The sequence below is a fragment of the Amphiprion ocellaris genome, chromosome 18, assembly GCF_022539595.1.
Source record: "Amphiprion ocellaris isolate individual 3 ecotype Okinawa chromosome 18, ASM2253959v1, whole genome shotgun sequence".
Taxonomy (NCBI): Eukaryota; Metazoa; Chordata; class Actinopteri; family Pomacentridae; genus Amphiprion; species Amphiprion ocellaris.
In genome coordinates this window covers 9,013,222-9,031,075 of record NC_072783.1, presented here as the reverse complement: position 1 = coordinate 9,031,075, position 17,854 = coordinate 9,013,222, and the positions used below count along the sequence as shown (strand labels likewise).

At 40.6% G+C, this 17,854-nt stretch overlaps 1 protein-coding gene across 5 annotated transcripts in view; it reads left to right on the top strand.

Annotated features, from left to right (window-relative positions):
• Window positions 1-17,854, top strand: part of aatkb (apoptosis-associated tyrosine kinase b) — a 99,172-nt gene that overhangs the window by 74,487 nt on the left and 6,831 nt on the right. For 2 of the 5 annotated variants that reach the window (XM_023280967.3, XM_023280969.3), the window contains 8 exons: window positions 3,677-3,756; window positions 4,133-4,251; window positions 5,230-5,317; window positions 7,095-7,228; window positions 8,979-9,063; window positions 10,570-10,691; window positions 12,354-12,503; window positions 14,312-17,816. In XM_023280967.3, the coding sequence (XP_023136735.2) occupies window positions 3,677-3,756; window positions 4,133-4,251; window positions 5,230-5,317; window positions 7,095-7,228; window positions 8,979-9,063; window positions 10,570-10,691; window positions 12,354-12,503; window positions 14,312-17,816 (4,283 nt within the window). Of the gene's footprint in view, window positions 1-651; window positions 923-3,676; window positions 3,757-3,778; window positions 4,034-4,132; window positions 4,252-5,229; window positions 5,318-7,094; window positions 7,229-8,978; window positions 9,064-10,569; window positions 10,692-12,353; window positions 12,504-14,311; window positions 17,817-17,854 lie in introns of those variants that run through there. The other 3 variants (XM_023280971.3, XM_055004403.1, XM_023280970.3) reach the window with 3 other exon arrangements.

The following is a 17,854-nucleotide window of genomic DNA, read 5'->3' as shown; positions in this document are numbered from 1 at the left end:
CCATTTTTTTGTCCAATAATTTATCATGTTGGCCTCATTGTTCCACCAGAAGTAAGGATTTGGTAGATTTATGCAAGTGAAATGGTTAGGAAAAAGTATAGAAATGTTGAAAATACCCTCTTTTACAACTTTATAATCAATCTGTAAACTGTTTTGGACGCATAAACACAATCTCCTTGTCAAATTCAACAAATATTGCTCTATTTTGAGGATTTTTTTTCTCCAATAACGTATCATGTTGGTCTCATTGTTCCACCAGCGTTATGAATATTGTGGTAAACATGGTGGGGTGGGGGGGAGCCGTTGCCTGCCGCTGTTAGCACCAATCCCAGTTCATTCCTCTGTCATGGAGCTGCTGGATAATAGCCCCAGTGTGTTCGCTAACTGGTCCTAACTGGTGCCATGCTGCCCTGAGCGGCCGGACAATGGCGGCCATTCTGCTGTGGGCCAGAGGGAGCGTGAGTGGGTGTCAGGAATGACCAGTGTGGGGACGGGGACTGGGGCGTCCAATATGGCCTCCACACAGTGACGGGACTGTGTGGCCGTCTGGAGGGGGGGGGAAGACGGCACCACAAAGATGAGCCTGTCCGGGTCCAGAATCCCAGTGTCATCGTGGGAGTCGGGGAGGGAGACAAAGGCATCGCTGGCGAGGGGTGGGAGAGGAGTGGAGGCCGGCCGTCAGACCGTTTCATTTGGACGAGTCGGGTCGGGACGGCATGTCAGGACTCGGAGATGCAGACGGGTCGGTGCCGGTGTAGAATAACAGCGGAGAGGAGTCGGTTTGTTTACTGGAGGACGATGGGCAGCGTCCACGGGTGTGTTGGGATGCTTCGTTTTGGAGAGGGTTAATGGCCTTCGATTGGACGGACGATGGATTCTGCAGAAGCCACTTAGCAACCTGGATGTGGTGTGTTCTCTCATGGTAGTTTTACAACTTACTGGCCTTCCTCTACATATATATTGTATTACTTATATAACTGAGGATGTGCCCATGTGCATCATCTCTTTAAAAACCACTGGTCCCATCATTGTATTTAAAAAAAAAAAAAAAAACATTTATTGTAAGTTCATCTATTTCCTGTAATTCTTTGGAGTTATTCTCACAACATTTTCAGATTTTAACTATATTTTATGACTTAAAATGACAAAAACCCAACTGAATGCAACAGGAAAGCAAATTTGACCGTCAAAATCAAATCAATTTTAAACAAGCAAATGTAGATTAAAATGTAAAAAATATTAAAAAGTTCAACAATGAACCAATATGTAATATTAAATTTTGGAGAGGGTTAATAATGGCCATCGATTCTTACTTTGACAAGTTAGGTATATGTTGGCCATTCTATTCAAAAGTAGAGGTTCATTTCATGTAAATACACAAGTAAATCTATTTCCTGTGATTCTTTTAAGTTATTCTCAAAACATTTTCAGAATTTAACTACATTTTATGACTTAAAATGGTAAAAACCCAACACAATGCAACAGGAAATCAAATCTGACTGCCAAAATCAAGCTGTGTTAATCATCTGTTGGGGAATCTGTCCTGCGAAACAAGCAGAAGTTAATTAAAATGTAAACGAAGAAAAGAAAACTTACATCGGTACCAAAAACATCAATAATGAACCAATAAATAATTTTGGAGAGGGTTTATGGCCTTTAATGGGATTCTGCAGAAGCCACTTAACAACTTGGATGTGGTGTGTTCTCTCTTGGTACTTTTCTATCTTCATCTATCTTAATTTTTTTTTTTGCATTTTCACGTGTAGAAAAAAAGTTTAATAAATGTAGTGCTGAGCAGCCTTTTAATGCTGCTTTTTATATTATAAGCCATATTTTTAAGGAAGAAAATGTTTTTCTAACCTTTAAAATAGCTTTTTAAAAGTGAAAATAGTTGACAAGAACATTTAACTCATGTTCTCTTCATATTTTTTCGCTGACTATTGACTAAATTGTATAATTTTGTTTTCTGATGTGGATTTTTCACATCTTGACACTGATATTTATAGGATTATGGGACAGTTTTAATTAAAATTTGTTCGTGCACCTGATAAAATCTTCCTAAAGTCTTCGTAGATCAACATTTAACGCTGTTGTTATCTGTTAGCTTAGCTGATAGCTTCTGTCCCTCTCCTGCTCCTGCTGTGTCACGTTTAGTTTTGTCCTTTGCCTCCTTTAGCTTGAGTGATATTTCTAATCAGTGTGTTCAGAGTTGAGGCTGACTGAATCATTTGTGGAAAACATCCCATTAGCCGCTGCAGACTGACCCCACGCTGCCTCCGTTAGCGGTTCACCTGGGAATTAGTCTGAGGCAATTATCTCAAAATGGCATTTAATTGATTAATCGGTGCGTCACTAATTTGTTTCCCCCCGTTTTCATCCTAGCGTCGCAAATGGCTGAGCAGTGTAATCCATCAGGGAGATGGTCGACCGTGCTTTAATCAGTTAATGCATTAATCTTCTGCATTTTCTTGGATTAATATTGTGGTGTTGTTGTTGTGATAATGCAACCAGAATGCACCCATATGATATTATACCTCAGATTATACCTGAAATTAATGCATTAGATGTTAAATGTCTGTTTGAAAGGCAAAAATCTCCTAAATCAAGCCATTTATCAGAGCTGCAAGCTTAAAGAAAACAGAAAGAATTGTCAGATTTTCAACAATGTGCAATGTGGATCGAGAAAATTAACAAAATCTGAGACTGAGAGCAAAATGGATCAATTAAATAAATGCAGCATGGTTCAGAAACAGTGAACAGAGGAACAAGTTATTAGAAGATACATTCAGCATGGGGAAGCATCTTTCTACAGCTGATGAGCAGAGTTAAAATTGGACTCAAATATTCTCATTTTGAACATGTTTCAAATAATTAATTTCAAACAGTTTTTCAGGCTTTGTTTGACATTTTTTGTTACTTTGGACCAATTTTGAGTCAGTTTGGGCAATTTTTTGTTACTTTGGGAGAGACTGAAAGGAAATTCATTTATAGTGCACAAAAGGCATTTTTTTTCTCTCAACTACATGAAAACAAGTGTGGAAGCAAATTTAAAATAAAAAATAAGATAAAAATTAAGAATACAAATAGATGTTAAACATCTATTCAATTTCAAATAATAATAATAATAATCATCACAGAAGTTCAAGATTTTATAGTGTGGAAAAAGACATTTTTTATTGTTTCTCACTGCAAGACACAATTTTGGAAACAAATTAAAAATAAACAATTTTTTTAAAGTTAAAATCTTTTCCTTTTTAAAAATCAAAGAAATTCAAGTTTTTAAACTGTGCAAAAGACATTTTTTAATTTTTCTCAGCTGACAGGATACAAGAGTGGATACACATTTAAAATTCAGAAAAAATAAGATAAAAATGATTTAAAAAAATAAAAATAGATGTTCAACATCTATTCAATTTAAAATAATAACAATCCTAGAAATTTAGGTTTTTATAGTGTGCAAAAGACTTTTTTTTCTCTTTTAACTTTTTGGCTCTTTCTAGTCCTGGTTGTTCTGTTTCCATAAGTACAGAACTTTATATTACAATAAAAAATTTGCGAGTTAAAGAGCAGATTGTCATATCATATAGAAGTTTTAAATCTACCTTTTTTGCAGAACAGTTAGCTGTGATGCATTAATTCTCTTTAGCATCTTCTCCTCTGTGTGTTTCTTCCTCAGTCCAGCTCTTGAAGTCGTCAGATCTGGGCCGCCACAGCCTCCTGTACCTGAAGGAGATCGGGAATGGCTGGTTCGGGAAGGTAAGAACTCCTCAGAAACCCTCAGAGGATGAAAAGCAGCGTTGAGTCACGGCTGTTAGTCCTGGCTGTGATCTCTGCTACCTGTAACGTCTCAGTGTAACTCCGCCTGAACCTCGCTGCCTTTGATGTCAGACTTTGAATTCTTCTTTCACGGTAACGTCTGCAGCGAGGCGTGTTTCTACAAGTAGATAACATGCTGTCGTTCTCTCCTCTCCTGTCTCTTTGTCTGTCGCCTCCTTTTCATGAACATCCATCCGTCCCATCCATCCCCGTCTGGGTACGTCCATCTGTATGTGTGTCTGTCTCCTGCACCCCATGCGTTTGTTTGTTTGTGTTTTCTCTGTATGTATCTATGCGTTTACCTGTGTGGCTCCAGGTGCTGCTCGGGGAGGTGAACGCCGGCTTGAACACCACCCAGGTGGTGGTGAAGGAGCTGAAAGCCAGCGCCAGCGTGCAGGACCAGATGCACTTCCTGGAGGAAGCACAGCCGTACCGGTACCTTTCTGACTGCATTTGGTGATTTGTGATGACAAAAAAGAGACAAAATGTGACCAAAAAGTGACAATGAATGAATAAACAGATATAAAATATCGCAATAAACAGAAGAAATATGAAGAAAAAGTGGCAAGAAATTAAAAAAGAAACACAAAAAATGGCCAATCAAGACAAGAAGCAACAAAAACATACAAACTATGACCAAACAGCACAAAACAAATCACAAAATTTACACTGTTGATCTGCTAGAAACTGTAGGAACAGAACACTTGTCACCAGAGCTGCAGGAATTAATCAATTATTTGATTAGCTGTCAACGTCTATTAACTGAACTGCCAATTATTTAGACTTTTTGTGAAGAAAAAAAGTCTAAATTCTTCTTAAATGCAAATATTTCCTGGTTTCTTTCCTCTTCTTTGACAATAAACTGAATATGTTTGGACAAAACAAGACCTTCGTTATTTTGGACTTTGGCTTCTGACATCAACTGAGAAATTAACCAATAAATTATGAAATAATTGAAATTGAAATTAACTGAATTGAAAATCATTTGTTTCCTTTAACTTTACTATATAGACCTATGAATTCTGATTACTGTGTGGAGTGAAATATAAAAACTCTGCCAGAAATTCTTTGTACCTCACATGAGGGGGGCGAAATATTAGAACCACTTTTAAAGAGCCCATATTCTTCTTTTTGGATTTTTTCTATACCTTTAGAGTGTCATATAGCTGCTTTTTCCCCACAACAAAGGGATTTATTCTGAGAAGAAAGGGCTTAAACTGACAAAATTTGGGAAGAACATTAGAACAAAAAAGATTTTTGAACATTAAATCATGCGAAAATTTCCTCATAGACTCCAGAAATGAAAGAACAAACCTGCAAATGAGCATAATGTGTGTGTTTTTCAGTGCAATGCATTTTGATTTAATATATACCTTAACTTACGGTGCTAACATCTTCTGTTTTGCTCTCTAGCGCCCTCCTGCATCCGGCTCTGCTGCACTGTTTGGCCCAGTGCACTGAAGTCACTCCATACCTGCTGGTGATGGAGTTTTGTCCACTGGTGAGTACAAAATGCACAGGACAGGTCTATAGAACCAAAAAAAAAAGATAAAATAACATCTTAAGTGAATGCAAACACTATATGTTTATAATCAGAGAAGAAACCACAACCTCCATTTCATTTAGAGTTTTGGTATTTTAATAAATCACTATGCATTAAATGTACTATACAAGATTAAGTGCGTAAAATAATATACACTGTAGTTTGACCTTCTGTCCTGTAACTCATTCCGTGCATTAAACTGATTGAAAACGTTTTATAATGTCGAGCTGCGGGGACTTTTTAAAAAATTCTTTATTAATTTATTTTTTATGTTTACTACCTTTGGCACCCAAATCCTCCTTGGCAGCTGCTGTAAACATTTGGCAGACGAGCTCCGCATTACAAATAAGTCAAGCTTACACTTGTACCAGCAGCAGCAGCCCAAAAATCCATCATCCTCGGCACAGGATTGATTAGTTTTGTGGGATAAACACCGATATTTAGAGTAAATAACAGCAGAAGCGAGCGCCGCCTTCCTGCCAATTCTTAGCATTTTTTTATTCTCTGCAGTAGAAGTGAAGTAAATTGGTGTTAGCTGATGAAATGTGGCTTCTTCACAGTTAAATTTAGTTTTAATTTTATTTAAAAAAAAAGGGCAGCAGTACTTAGAAATAGTGTGAAAAATCCAAACAATATGCAAGAGAAGGTTAGATAATGCCTCTACCGACGAGGAAAATTGGTGAGGTGTAGTCAAAAAGTTCAGAGTCTGCATTTTTATAAAAAGCCAAAAAAAACAGACTTTTTTTGAATTTGGCTGTCCTCCAATGTAGTCTCCTTGTGCAGCATTACTCTGCTCCCAGTGCTCCTGCAACACTTAGATAACTAACTTACATAGTGGCCAGAATGATACAAAACCTGCTCAAAATGACTCGAAATCTGCATAAAACTGCATAAAACATGGCTGTAAGGACAAAAAATAACTGTCCACGATGACAAAACCTGCCAGGGTAAGATGAGACAAAAACACTTTATTTTTATTTTGAAAGCCATATTTTAAAAGCATTTAGTTTTAGATCCTGTTGTGGAAGTTCAGTGAGGTGGAGAAAGGATGAGGAGGCAGACTCAGAGACTCACTGGAGACTCAGAAAGGTTTACTGATATATCAGAAGAAGTGACACAGACAGAGCAGCAGTTCATGCCAGCATCAGTTCTGAGGATTCTCTCTGATCTATGGGTTTATATTGTAGTTGGGAGAAGGTCAGATTTAGATTACAGACCAATATGGAGACAACTAATCTGCTTAGTCACATCAGAATAGACAATATCTAACCTTGACCAGAGCAGAGAGTGCTGACATATCTTGCTCCTACAGCGTCTGCCTGTCAGAAATTCCCTCAAACTAATTCAACCTGCATGCTAAAGAACATTACAGGTGAAGGGAGTCGGGTCTACAAGACTGTAGAAGGTGTATCAGGTCCAACTAAGAACATTTAAAGTGTTTTCTTCCACATCCTCGTGGTTGTGCACCATGTTTTATTCCCCAGAAGTCAGACCATCAATGTCCTGAGGCATCTGAGGCTGAACCTACTAAGTCAGATGGATGCATTTGTCTCTAAATTTCTAATAATCCAGATTCATATATATATAAAATTGAGATATTTTACGAGTTAATCTACTGTTTTTCCCATGCAGCATTTCAGATAATGCACCAGCGACTCCTCGTACAAGTCCAATGCTGCCCTCTAGTGGTCGGAGGTTGTAACGTGCATCTGTTTGGTTTCTCTGCTGTGTTCAGGGCGATGTGAAAGGTTACCTCCGGAGCTGCAGGACCGCCGAAACCATGACCCCCGAGCCCCTGATCCTCCAGCGGATGGCCTGCGACATCGCCTCGGGACTCCTGCACCTGCACAAACACAACTTCACACACAGGTGAGCAGCTATTTCTGCTCCTAGATATCACACACGCCCAGCAGTTACATCAAACCGTGATTAGAACTGCTCCCCGGTTGCTTCCTGAAACAATATCCTGGTGCTGCCTGAGTGCTCCTTATCGACTCCAGCATCAGTGATTTTGTTGCAGGCGGCACCTTCTCCTCTCCAGAACGAACGTCCACTCCTCGGTCTGCAGTGAAAGTGGACGTCAACATGATTTGTTGTTTCCACGGGTAGACGTGTTAAACTGGGTCCAAGATAATTATTATTGCATCACGCTGTCAGTCAGTGTTTTTTCAGGAAGGAAAGTAGAGTAGAGAGGGCCATTTTGAACATGCTTCAAATCATTTTCAACAGTTTTTCAGTCAGTTTTTGTTACTTGGGACCAATGTTGTGTCAATTTGGGCAATTAAAAAAAAATCAAAGTTACTGGATAAATAGAAAAAATGCAGCATGGCTCAGAAACAGTGAACAGAGGAGAAAGTTGTTGGAGATACATTCAGGATGGTGAGACATCTTTCTACAGCTGATGAGCAGAGACTGAAATGTGGCTTAAAACTTGTCCAAAATGACTTAAATTCACCTTAATGACTTAAATCTAGTTTAAAATGACAAATTTCCAGATATTTTCAGGTACTTGGGACTGTTTTTCAGTTACTTTGAACAATTATTGACTCATTTTGGACATTTTTTTTGTTATTTTGAACAAATCCCAAATAGTTTTGGACAATTTTAGATGGAAAATCAAACCTATAGATAATGGAATATCTCCATAGGGGTACAGAGGAACATTTCCAGCAACCATCCCTCCTGTGTTCTAATGCTACATTGTGTTAGCTAATGGTGTTGAAAGGCTAATTGATGATTAGAAAACCCTTGTGCAGTTATGTTAGCACATGAAAAAAAGTGGGAGTTTTCATGGAAAACATGAAATTATCTGGGTGACCCCAAACGTCTGAACGATGGTGTATGTATCGTGATATAAAGTGTCACCAAATATGATCATTAGTGTTAGCTGTGCTACTACAAGTAGAAAACCAACTCTAAACACCTCTATGATAATAATCAGCTAGTCTTAGTCCACTATTTTACTTCACTGTCTTCAGAAATGCAACAAAATGATTCACTTTATTTGTCAACTTGCAGTAAATTGCGATTTTTTTTCATTGTTTTCAAGTAAGATTAAGTTTTTAAAGATGAAGAAATTAGTTATCTTTGAAAAGAGCAAATCTCCAACAGTGCCACTAGTAACTTCTCAATTATGAGACTGTGCTGACAAAAAGCAAGTAGTCTCCTTGTGTAGTGCTACTCCGCTCCCAGTGTTCCTGCAACACTTGTATTGCTCCCTGGAGGTCCCGTTATGTAATGATGATGGGCACCACATCCTCTTGAGTTTCACGTAGGAGTCGAGGAAAGGGGTGAAATCTAATGAGCAGGGCGGGTTAGAGCAATAGTTGTGCTGCTGTGGACAAAAAAAAAAAACACAAAACAACACATGTACATAATAACGCCACTGTTACCGGACACACGGCTTAGTGGCAAAGTTGTTTATGGTGAATGTTCTTCCTCATTTCAGGATATTACTGTAGAAATGACATGAGGCGGACCTTGTAATTGTTTTGTTCCTTCAGAATCACGAGCCTCCCACAATGTTCTGGTCTTCTTTAGTGTGTATATAAATAGCAAGGAGATGTAACGGCTGTTTTTACCTCCATCCTCCTCTCTAAATGCCCCCCTCTGTCATCAGTGACCTGGCTCTGAGGAACTGCTTGTTGACTGCGGATGTCTCGGTGAAGATCGGAGATTATGGACTGTCCCACAACAAGTACAAGGTACATCAGAAAAACAAGCAACCATGAGCCCTGTAGGTTTCAAGAAAGTAATTTACAGCATGGATATTTAATAAAGAAAAACAATAAGACAACACAGAATGTTAGGGTATAAAGTGAAAGTAAAAAGGTAGAATATCATAAAATATAATAAAATAATTGATCATTTAAAAAAAATTGCTAACCACTGTTTAAAAGAATAATAATTCTGGGCTTCCTGTGCTCCACTGTGAAGTCATGTTTGTTTTCTGATGAACTGCAGGCAGTGTTTCCACAGAGCAGAGAGGAGATAAAAACAACTTAAAGGTGTAAAAATAAAATATCCAAAGCTGAGTCACTCTTTTTCCCCCCAGTAAATGTTAATTCCAGCTATATTCAATCGTGTAAAATAAAAAAAGTGTTTGTTTCCATAGAGGTGCAGGGCTTAATGTTGCATACTGCAATGAAAAATGAGATCAGTAAATAAAAACACCGGAAACCTTTACACATTTAGAGAGTTAATGCAAAATTTTCATGTGCACAAACTGCAGAAAAACTGACTTTCAGTGGTTTGAATTATGACTCAGCAGTTCACTTTCCCAGAACTGCTGAGTCATGTGTAGATGTGGAGAAAACAAGGACTGAATTTAAATAAAATTAATATTTTATGGCCGTTTCATGCGTTTTGATACTCCAACTACAAATTAACCTCGAAAACCGAGAAAAAAAATCAACAGAATATACAATGAAAGTATTTTTTGAAAGAGTATACAGAAATGTGCAAATGAAGAGAATGTGAAAATGAGAACATTTTATTTTCCTTTTCTTAAATGTATGCATTATAACTGTCATACTGCACAAAATATGTTTTAATGTCTCTCAGGTGAACGGAAGCAAGTGTGGAAACAAATTAAAAATAAAATTAAATCAAGATAAAAATGTAAATGTAAAATAAAAAAACATTCAACATCTATTTATTTAAAAGTAATAACAATAATATAAGGAATTCAAGTTTTTTTAGTGTGCAAAAGACGTTTTTGATTTTCTCTCAGCTGAAAGAAATAATTGTGGAAACAAATTAAAAATGTAAACTTAAAATAAAAAGTTAAACAGCTGTTCAATTAAACATAGTAATAATAATGATAATAATAATAATAATAATAGAAGAAATTCAAGTTTTTATAGTATGCAAAAGACATTTTGATTTTCTCTCTGCTCAAAGAAACAATTGTGGAAACACATTAAATATAAAAAAAATTTAAACAAAAGATAAAAATGAAAATAAAAAATAAAATACTCAAAGAAATTCAAGTTTTTATAGCGTGCAAAATACATTTTTCATTTTTCTCAGTGGAAACAAATGTGGAAGCTAATTTGAAAATAACTTGATTTGTTTGTCTGAATGTGAAAAACAAACAGATTACATGCAATACTTTCTCCAGAGCTCATTTCCTTTATTCACGACATTTTATCAAACGAGGACATGTGATTAACAACCCAGGAAATAACTCAGTGTATTATTCTTATTAGGATGATTACTACGTGACATCGGATCAGATGTACGTTCCCTTACGCTGGATCGCTCCGGAGCTGGTGGACGAGGTGCATGGAAACCTGCTGGTGGCCGACCAGACCCAACCGAGCAACATCTGGTAACATCAGCATGCGCACGCACACATTTTTGCTTTTTATACTTGTGGGGACACTCGTTAACTCTTTCCCCAAACTTAACCATCACAAATACATACCTTACCCCACCCCTAAGCTGAAACTTAACATCAGTCTTATTCTGAAATTAAGTCTGAACCCCCAAACAGCTCTTTAAATGTGTGCTGCAAATAAGGGAAAATCTGATTTGCATGATGTTTGACACTAGGTATACAACACTGTCATCTCCTTTAATATAGTCTCCTTGTACAACACTACTCTGCTCCCAGTGCTCCTGCAACACTTGAAACAGTCCCTGGCAGTCTTTTTATGACCAGCTGCGTCTAAAATGACTTGGCGTCTGTCCAAAATAACACAAAATCTGTATAAAATAACTTAAAATGCAGCCAAAGTATCACAAATCCTGTCCATAATCACAAAATTACTTTGAATCTGTCCAAAATAACTCCAAATCTGTCTAAAACAGCTTAAATAGTGGCCACAATGACACAAAACCTGCTCAAAATGACCTGAAATCTGTATTTAACTGCCTAAAATGTGGCCAAAATGTCAAAATTTGTCCAAATCTCAAATCTGTGCTGAAAGCAGACATCAAATTCTGTGTTTTCCATTGTCCTTATTGAAGGAAATTGACCTTAAAGTTGTACATTGTATCTTTAAATACGACTTTGAAGAGGTCATTTGGTTTTGACTTTGTCTTGCTTTGATATAGCCTTAAATGAGGGATACACTTTTCAGTTTTACTTCAGCATAATTGATGGCACAATGTACCCCCGCATATTTTCTCCGAAGGCTCAATTTACCCCTCGCTGGGGGCAAGTTGAGACAAGAAAACACTTTTTTCATGCAAAGCCATATTTAAAATTTTTTATGTTAGATCCTGTTGCGGAAGTTCAGTGAAGTCGAGATAAGATGAGGAGGCAGATACAGAGAGACACACTGGAGACTCAGATGACTTAGGTTGAGCGTAAGGTTTACTGATATATCAGGAGAAGTGACATCGACAGAGCAGCAGTTCATACTAGCATCAGTTCTGAGGATTCTCTCTGATCTTTGGGTGTATATTGCAGTTGGGAGAAGGTCACACTTTACATTACAGGACAATATGGAGACAACTCGTGTGCTTAGTCACATCAGAATATCTGATCTTGACCAGAGCAGAGAGTCCGAACATATCTTGTTCCTACATCGTCTGCCTGTCGGAAGATAATTTGGGGTGACGTCAGCTAACACCTGCAAGGAAATACCTTAGAAAGAGGAAAGAGTAATTTTTCCTTCACAGATCCAAACCAATTTTTCCCAAGGATGCCCCACATCCTGAAGTACATGTACATGTTTTAATTTTAGATATTACAGTCATGCCTCCAGTGTAACGACACCTCAAGTAAAAAGTGGCTCATTTTACCCCACTCTCCCCAACTCAGCATCCTTAATCATGACAGTTAGAAATCGCACATGTTGCCTGAGTGATGCTCTCCGTGAACTCTTGAAAAACGTCATCGCAGCACGTACAGTCATAAAGCCTCAACAGCAGATGAAAACAAAAGTATTATTTCAGGGTTACACATGGGGGGATGACGCATACTTGTCCTGATTACTGTTTCACGTTGACTCATCGTCGAGGTCCATGTTGTCCCGTGTCTCAGGTCTCTAGGAGTCACTATCTGGGAGCTCTTCGAGTTGGGAAACCAGCCGTACAGACATTATTCCGACAGACAGGTGCTGACCTACGCTGTGAGGGAGCAGCAGCTGCGACTTCCAAAACCGCTGCTCAAAGTGCCCCTGGCTGAGCGCTGGTGAGTCACAAACTGGTCAAATATTAAACGTGCCGCTGGGAAAAGGACGAATGCAGAAAAAACACAACAGTGAGATCGACAGTTGTATCGCTTACAGGTCGAGTGGATTTCCATTTCTTGCGCAGATTCTAATTATAGGGCTTAAAGCAAGGAAAATGTTTGTTCTTGAAATACATTCAGTGGTTCGTGTCCTCGTGGGCTTTATGTAACAAAAGTGCAAGTGTTAACAGTGTACATTTAACTCTACATTAAGGATAGAGTTTAATTAAAAAAAATGCATGGAGATATAGTTGAAAAATTGTGATACTTTACACCACAAAAAAGTTCTGTCAGCTAAAAACTATACAGCATTTTTTGGGAATATGTTTGTTTTTAGCCTTAGATATGTTTGAAAATCCATTAAGTGGTCTATTGGCAAAGGAGATATTTCCACTTAATCTCAGTTTGTTCTAAGCAGGATAGAATAGAACCTATGAATGTCTATGAGTATAGCCCACACTTAAGAACTCTCTCTAGTAGTTGTAGCATTGGTGTGCTATATTGGATTTACAAAGTGTGAAGGGGAGGCAAGCATCAAACTATGACTATGCAAACTAGTTATAAGTAAAACTTCACTTTAGAATGGGGAAAATATTAGTTCATTTAAAGTTATTTGTGCATAAATAACACTTGGAATTTCAGTTTTTGCTATATAACAATGGAATTTATTTATTAAGCACTATTAAGAAAGAACGACTATTGATGTGGTACTGCCACCACTTGGGGCCGATACTGGGCAAAGCATATTAGGACTTATATTCATGTACAGCACTTTACTATCAATAAGCACTAACTTTCAAAACACTAAAACTTGCCAGTGGGCTTGAAAGAAATGTTTAAAAACAAAACAAACAAACAAAAAAAAAACCTTCAAAATTACAACATTTGTCAGGCAGAAACTGTAAAACGACAGAATTGTTGGATTTTAAGCTTTGCAACATTCCTGGAATATTAACCAAACCTAAGCTTAAATTCATAATATTTTATCAAACCTGCTTTGTTTGAACCATTTGTGCCAGAAAATATATATAAAAAACATCATGCACTCCTTGGTACAACTGAAAAGCCACGACTGACTTAGCTACAACCAACAGTCAAAAATGACACATTATGTGTTTACATAAAGCACTATGGAAATTTATTAAAAATGTAAATTGTTCAACATCTATAGTGTGCAAAGCCACTTTTCCCCACCTGTGGGCACTTCTAAAATATTTAACATGTTGATTTCATGTTTTTTAAATTTTTGTAAAAATTTTTTGTAAAATAAATGAAAGAAACAAACCTTTTTTTTGTTTTTAGTTTTTATAGTGCACAAAATACTTTTTTGAGCGTTACCACCCTCCAGTCATGGTTGTACTGTTTCTATAGAAATGCAGGACTTTATATTGCAGTGAAAAATGAGCATACAGTGAGTAAAATATGACGGGAACAAAAAATCACCCAGAAACTGCTTGGAGTTCTGATGTTGGAAGTTTTTGAGGTAAGACTGTTAGTTCATAGTCTAATGGTTGTAAAATATGGTCCGACAGAATAAGCCATTAAGAAGTGTTATATACCGACTAACAAAGGCGTAATATGCTACTAATATCCATGCTAATAAGCAACTAGTTATTGGTACATATGTGTATCTTGATGTAAAGTGTCACCAAACATGCTTATTGGTTGTGGTACTATGAGTAGGAAACCAAATCTACAAACCTCTATGTTAATAATCAGCTGCTCCACTTGTCTGTTTTTCTGTTTGTGTCATTTTTGCGGGTCCTCAGGTATGAGGTGATGCAGTTCTGCTGGCTCCAACCCGATCAGAGACCCAATGCAGAAGAGGTCCACCTGCTGCTCAGCTACCTGTGTGCAAAGGGGGCCAGCGAGGCCGAGGAGGACTTCGAGAGGCGCTGGAACTCCCTGCGACCCAACACCGGATTCAACAGCCACCGTGGTGCCTCGGCGATGTCACGAGACCACCCCTCATCATCCTCCTCCTCTTTCCCTCTCCTCGAGCAGTTTTCAACCGGTGACGGCTATCACTCAGAGTCCGGAGACGACATACTAACAGTCACCGAGACAAGCCATGGCCTGAACTTCGAATACAAGTGGGAGCAAGCCAGGGCGGACCAGGCATACAGAGCCCCGGACTCCTCCAGTACCTTGGGTCAGGTCAGCCATCACTGTCAGGAAGCTTTTTACCCACCTGGGGGCATTGTGGGAGGCTGCCCCATGGAGAGCCTCAGCCATGGGGTTTCTCCTTCTTACTATCAACCAAAACACCTACATGCTCCAGGTGTGCTGCCCGTCCTCAGTGCTCATAGCCCCTCGGTAAGCAGTGAATACTTCATCCGGATTGAGGAGCCAGTAGACTGTAACATTGACCCAGACTACACCATGTGCTCCTACAGCCCAGACTACCAGGGCAGCAGCGGCAGCTTCTTGACCGGGAGCGCAGACTCGGGTGAGTGCATGGCCTGCCCATCACAGGCTAAAAACATTGCTCCCTATTGGTCAGCAGACCTCCATAAAACTGACATATATGACTCCAATGACTCAAGTCCAGCCATCTCCCTGACAATGGAGCCCCTTTTAGGCCAAGTGTCGGACAGCAGCCCCCTGCGACCCTGGGAGTCGAGTCACTATGTGTCCTACAAAGACCAGGATGGGGGTTACTACTATGAGCACTCACCTCCTTTGGGGTTAGATCACTATCTGATTGGAAGTGAGCCCTCCAGAATGCACCATCAGGAAAGCTGGGGGTCAAGAAGCTTGCGTCAGGCTTTGGGTGAGTTGGAGAACCCCCTCGGTATATCCCCATCTGTGAACAGTCCACCTCAACAAGCCTACCGAGACACGTACCTGGACACAAGTCAAACCTCCATCATTGGAAAGAACGTGACTGGAGGCTACTATGACATGATGGGTTCCCTGAGGAAGACGATGCCCAGCCACACCAGACACAACAGCCACTCTGTCAGCATCAACATGGAGACCGAGGGGGCTCTATTCATTGGACACAGAGACAGCGATTCAGAGGAGGAAGAGGACATATTTGTTGAGAGACACACCTGCAACACCTGGCCTTCGAAGCATCGCCACAGCAGTGTTGGTCACCACAGACGGGCGAGCCACAGCTGTAGACAGGACACATACGCTGATTTCCACTACACAATGCCGAGTACTGACATTGAAGACTCCTGGCCAGAAGACCACAGCCTGGCCTACCACTCTCTACCCAAACCCATCGACTACCTTGAGCCACACCAGGCCAAAGATAACAGTGCCTGCCTCAGTCTGAGCAAACATCATGCAATGGTGCCCTCAGACAACTGCAATGGCTACATCTACCTGTGCCATGAAGGTGAGACTCAGGTGCCAGTATCTGGAGAGTGCTGCCACTCGCATTTTGTTGATCCGCTCACTGGCTTGCTGGTCCGAAACAACAGCTATTGTCACAGCTACAGTCACAGCAACTACATCAGAGATAAAGTAATTGACATCGCAAGCAATGAAGAGATGATTGATCTGTCTCCAGCCCCAGGTGGTCCCATTATTGCCAAACCTGCCCTGATGAAGACTGAGGACTGTGGAGAGCAGTATGTTGATCTTACAACTGATGTTACCCCACTTAAAGAGAAGAGGGAGGATGTAATCAAGAAAAATCCAATCATGCAAAAACCGCTGGAGCCTAGAAAGGAAGAGGTTACCCTGACGATGACTAAAGCCACACCCCCACCTCCAGCTGACAACATGCATGTCATGGTGGCCATCACAGATCCACAGTCAGAGCTGAGTCAAACTGGCGATAGTGGCGTCGATCGTGACGGCTCCACCGTGAGCCTCGCTGATATCCTTGACTGCAGCGACGATGATGAAGAGGAAGACATCACAGACGATATCACTGATGTCACCTCGGGCATCTTTGCTGATGAGTCCTGCGAGCTAAACGCTTCTCCGGCCTTCAAGTCGCTGCAGAAGCAGGTAGGAACTCCTGATTCCATGGACTCCATGGACCTGCCATCTGCAGCCGGGTCTTGCGAAGGCTTCAGCCCTGCTTCCTCCCACCCGTCCAGCTCACCTAAAGCTATGGACAGTGGATACGACACAGAGAATAATGAGAGCCCTGAGTTTGTCCCCAAAGAGCCTCATGAGCCCCGCGAACAGCCTCTGGGAAAACCTACCCTTGATGCAAGCCTGGAGGAGGACGAGGAGCTGGAGGAACATGGACTCGAGGCTGAAGTGGTGCCTGCGGAGGGTGAACCATCACTGGGTGAGGATTTGGCCTCACAGACAGGTGACCACATTCTGTTACCGCTGAGTGACAAGACTCCATACAGAGACTCGGCCTACTTCTCAGACTATGAGAATGAAAGGCAGAGTCGGGATGAAGGAGAGGAACTCCAGCCGAGAGCCATAGATGAACAAAGTGTCGAGAAGAACCACCACATTGGAGAAAAGAAGGCTGAGAAGAGGAAGAACGAAGAAGAGGATGGCGTGGCAAACAAAGACATAAAACTTGAAATGAAACACACATTAACAGAGTCCTCATCTCCACTAGACATGGAGGAGTTCTTGACAGATGAGTGTTGCCAGGATGAGGCTCTGGGGCCCTCTGACACCGCCTCAATAACCGAGGGAGGACTGGACGAGTGGCCATCCCAGGAAGAGAACTCATCCTTGGGAGACTGGGCAGCCGAGGTGGTGGGAGCTATGGAGGAAGCTCTTGGCGCCCTGAATGGAGATTGTGCCTCGAACATTAAGGTGGAAGAAGAGGAAGCAGAAGAAATAAAAGACTCCACTCCAGCTGGAGAGGAGCCGGTGATCAAGACAATTCAAAACCGGCCATCAGGGATATCCAGTGAAATCTCTCACACTTTACCCAAAGATGAGGTGGCTTTGCAGCATACGGCAAACACCAGGCGGTTTTCTTCCTCCTCACCTCCACCCCCGTCCACACCTCCACCACCACTCCCTGCAGCAGAGGGCCGAGCATCTCCAGCTGATGGGGAGGAGGCCGATGAGGAGGACGGCGACACCGATGACAGCGACGAGTCGGACGAGGAGCTACGAAGCTACAACGTCCAAGAACAGAGTGGCGGGGAGGAGAGCGAGGACGAGTGCCACCCGGTGCCCATCGTGGTGAGCGACAACAGCGAAGCCCACAAACTGAGAAGCCTACTCAAGATGCCGACGCTGCTCACTGTGGAGAGCCTGGAGGAGGAGTTTGAACGCAAGAAGAAGACTGTGTCATTTTTTGACGATGTTACCGTCTATTTGTTTGATCAGGTGAGTGGAAAAATCTGAATTTTCAAATTTGTTAAAAT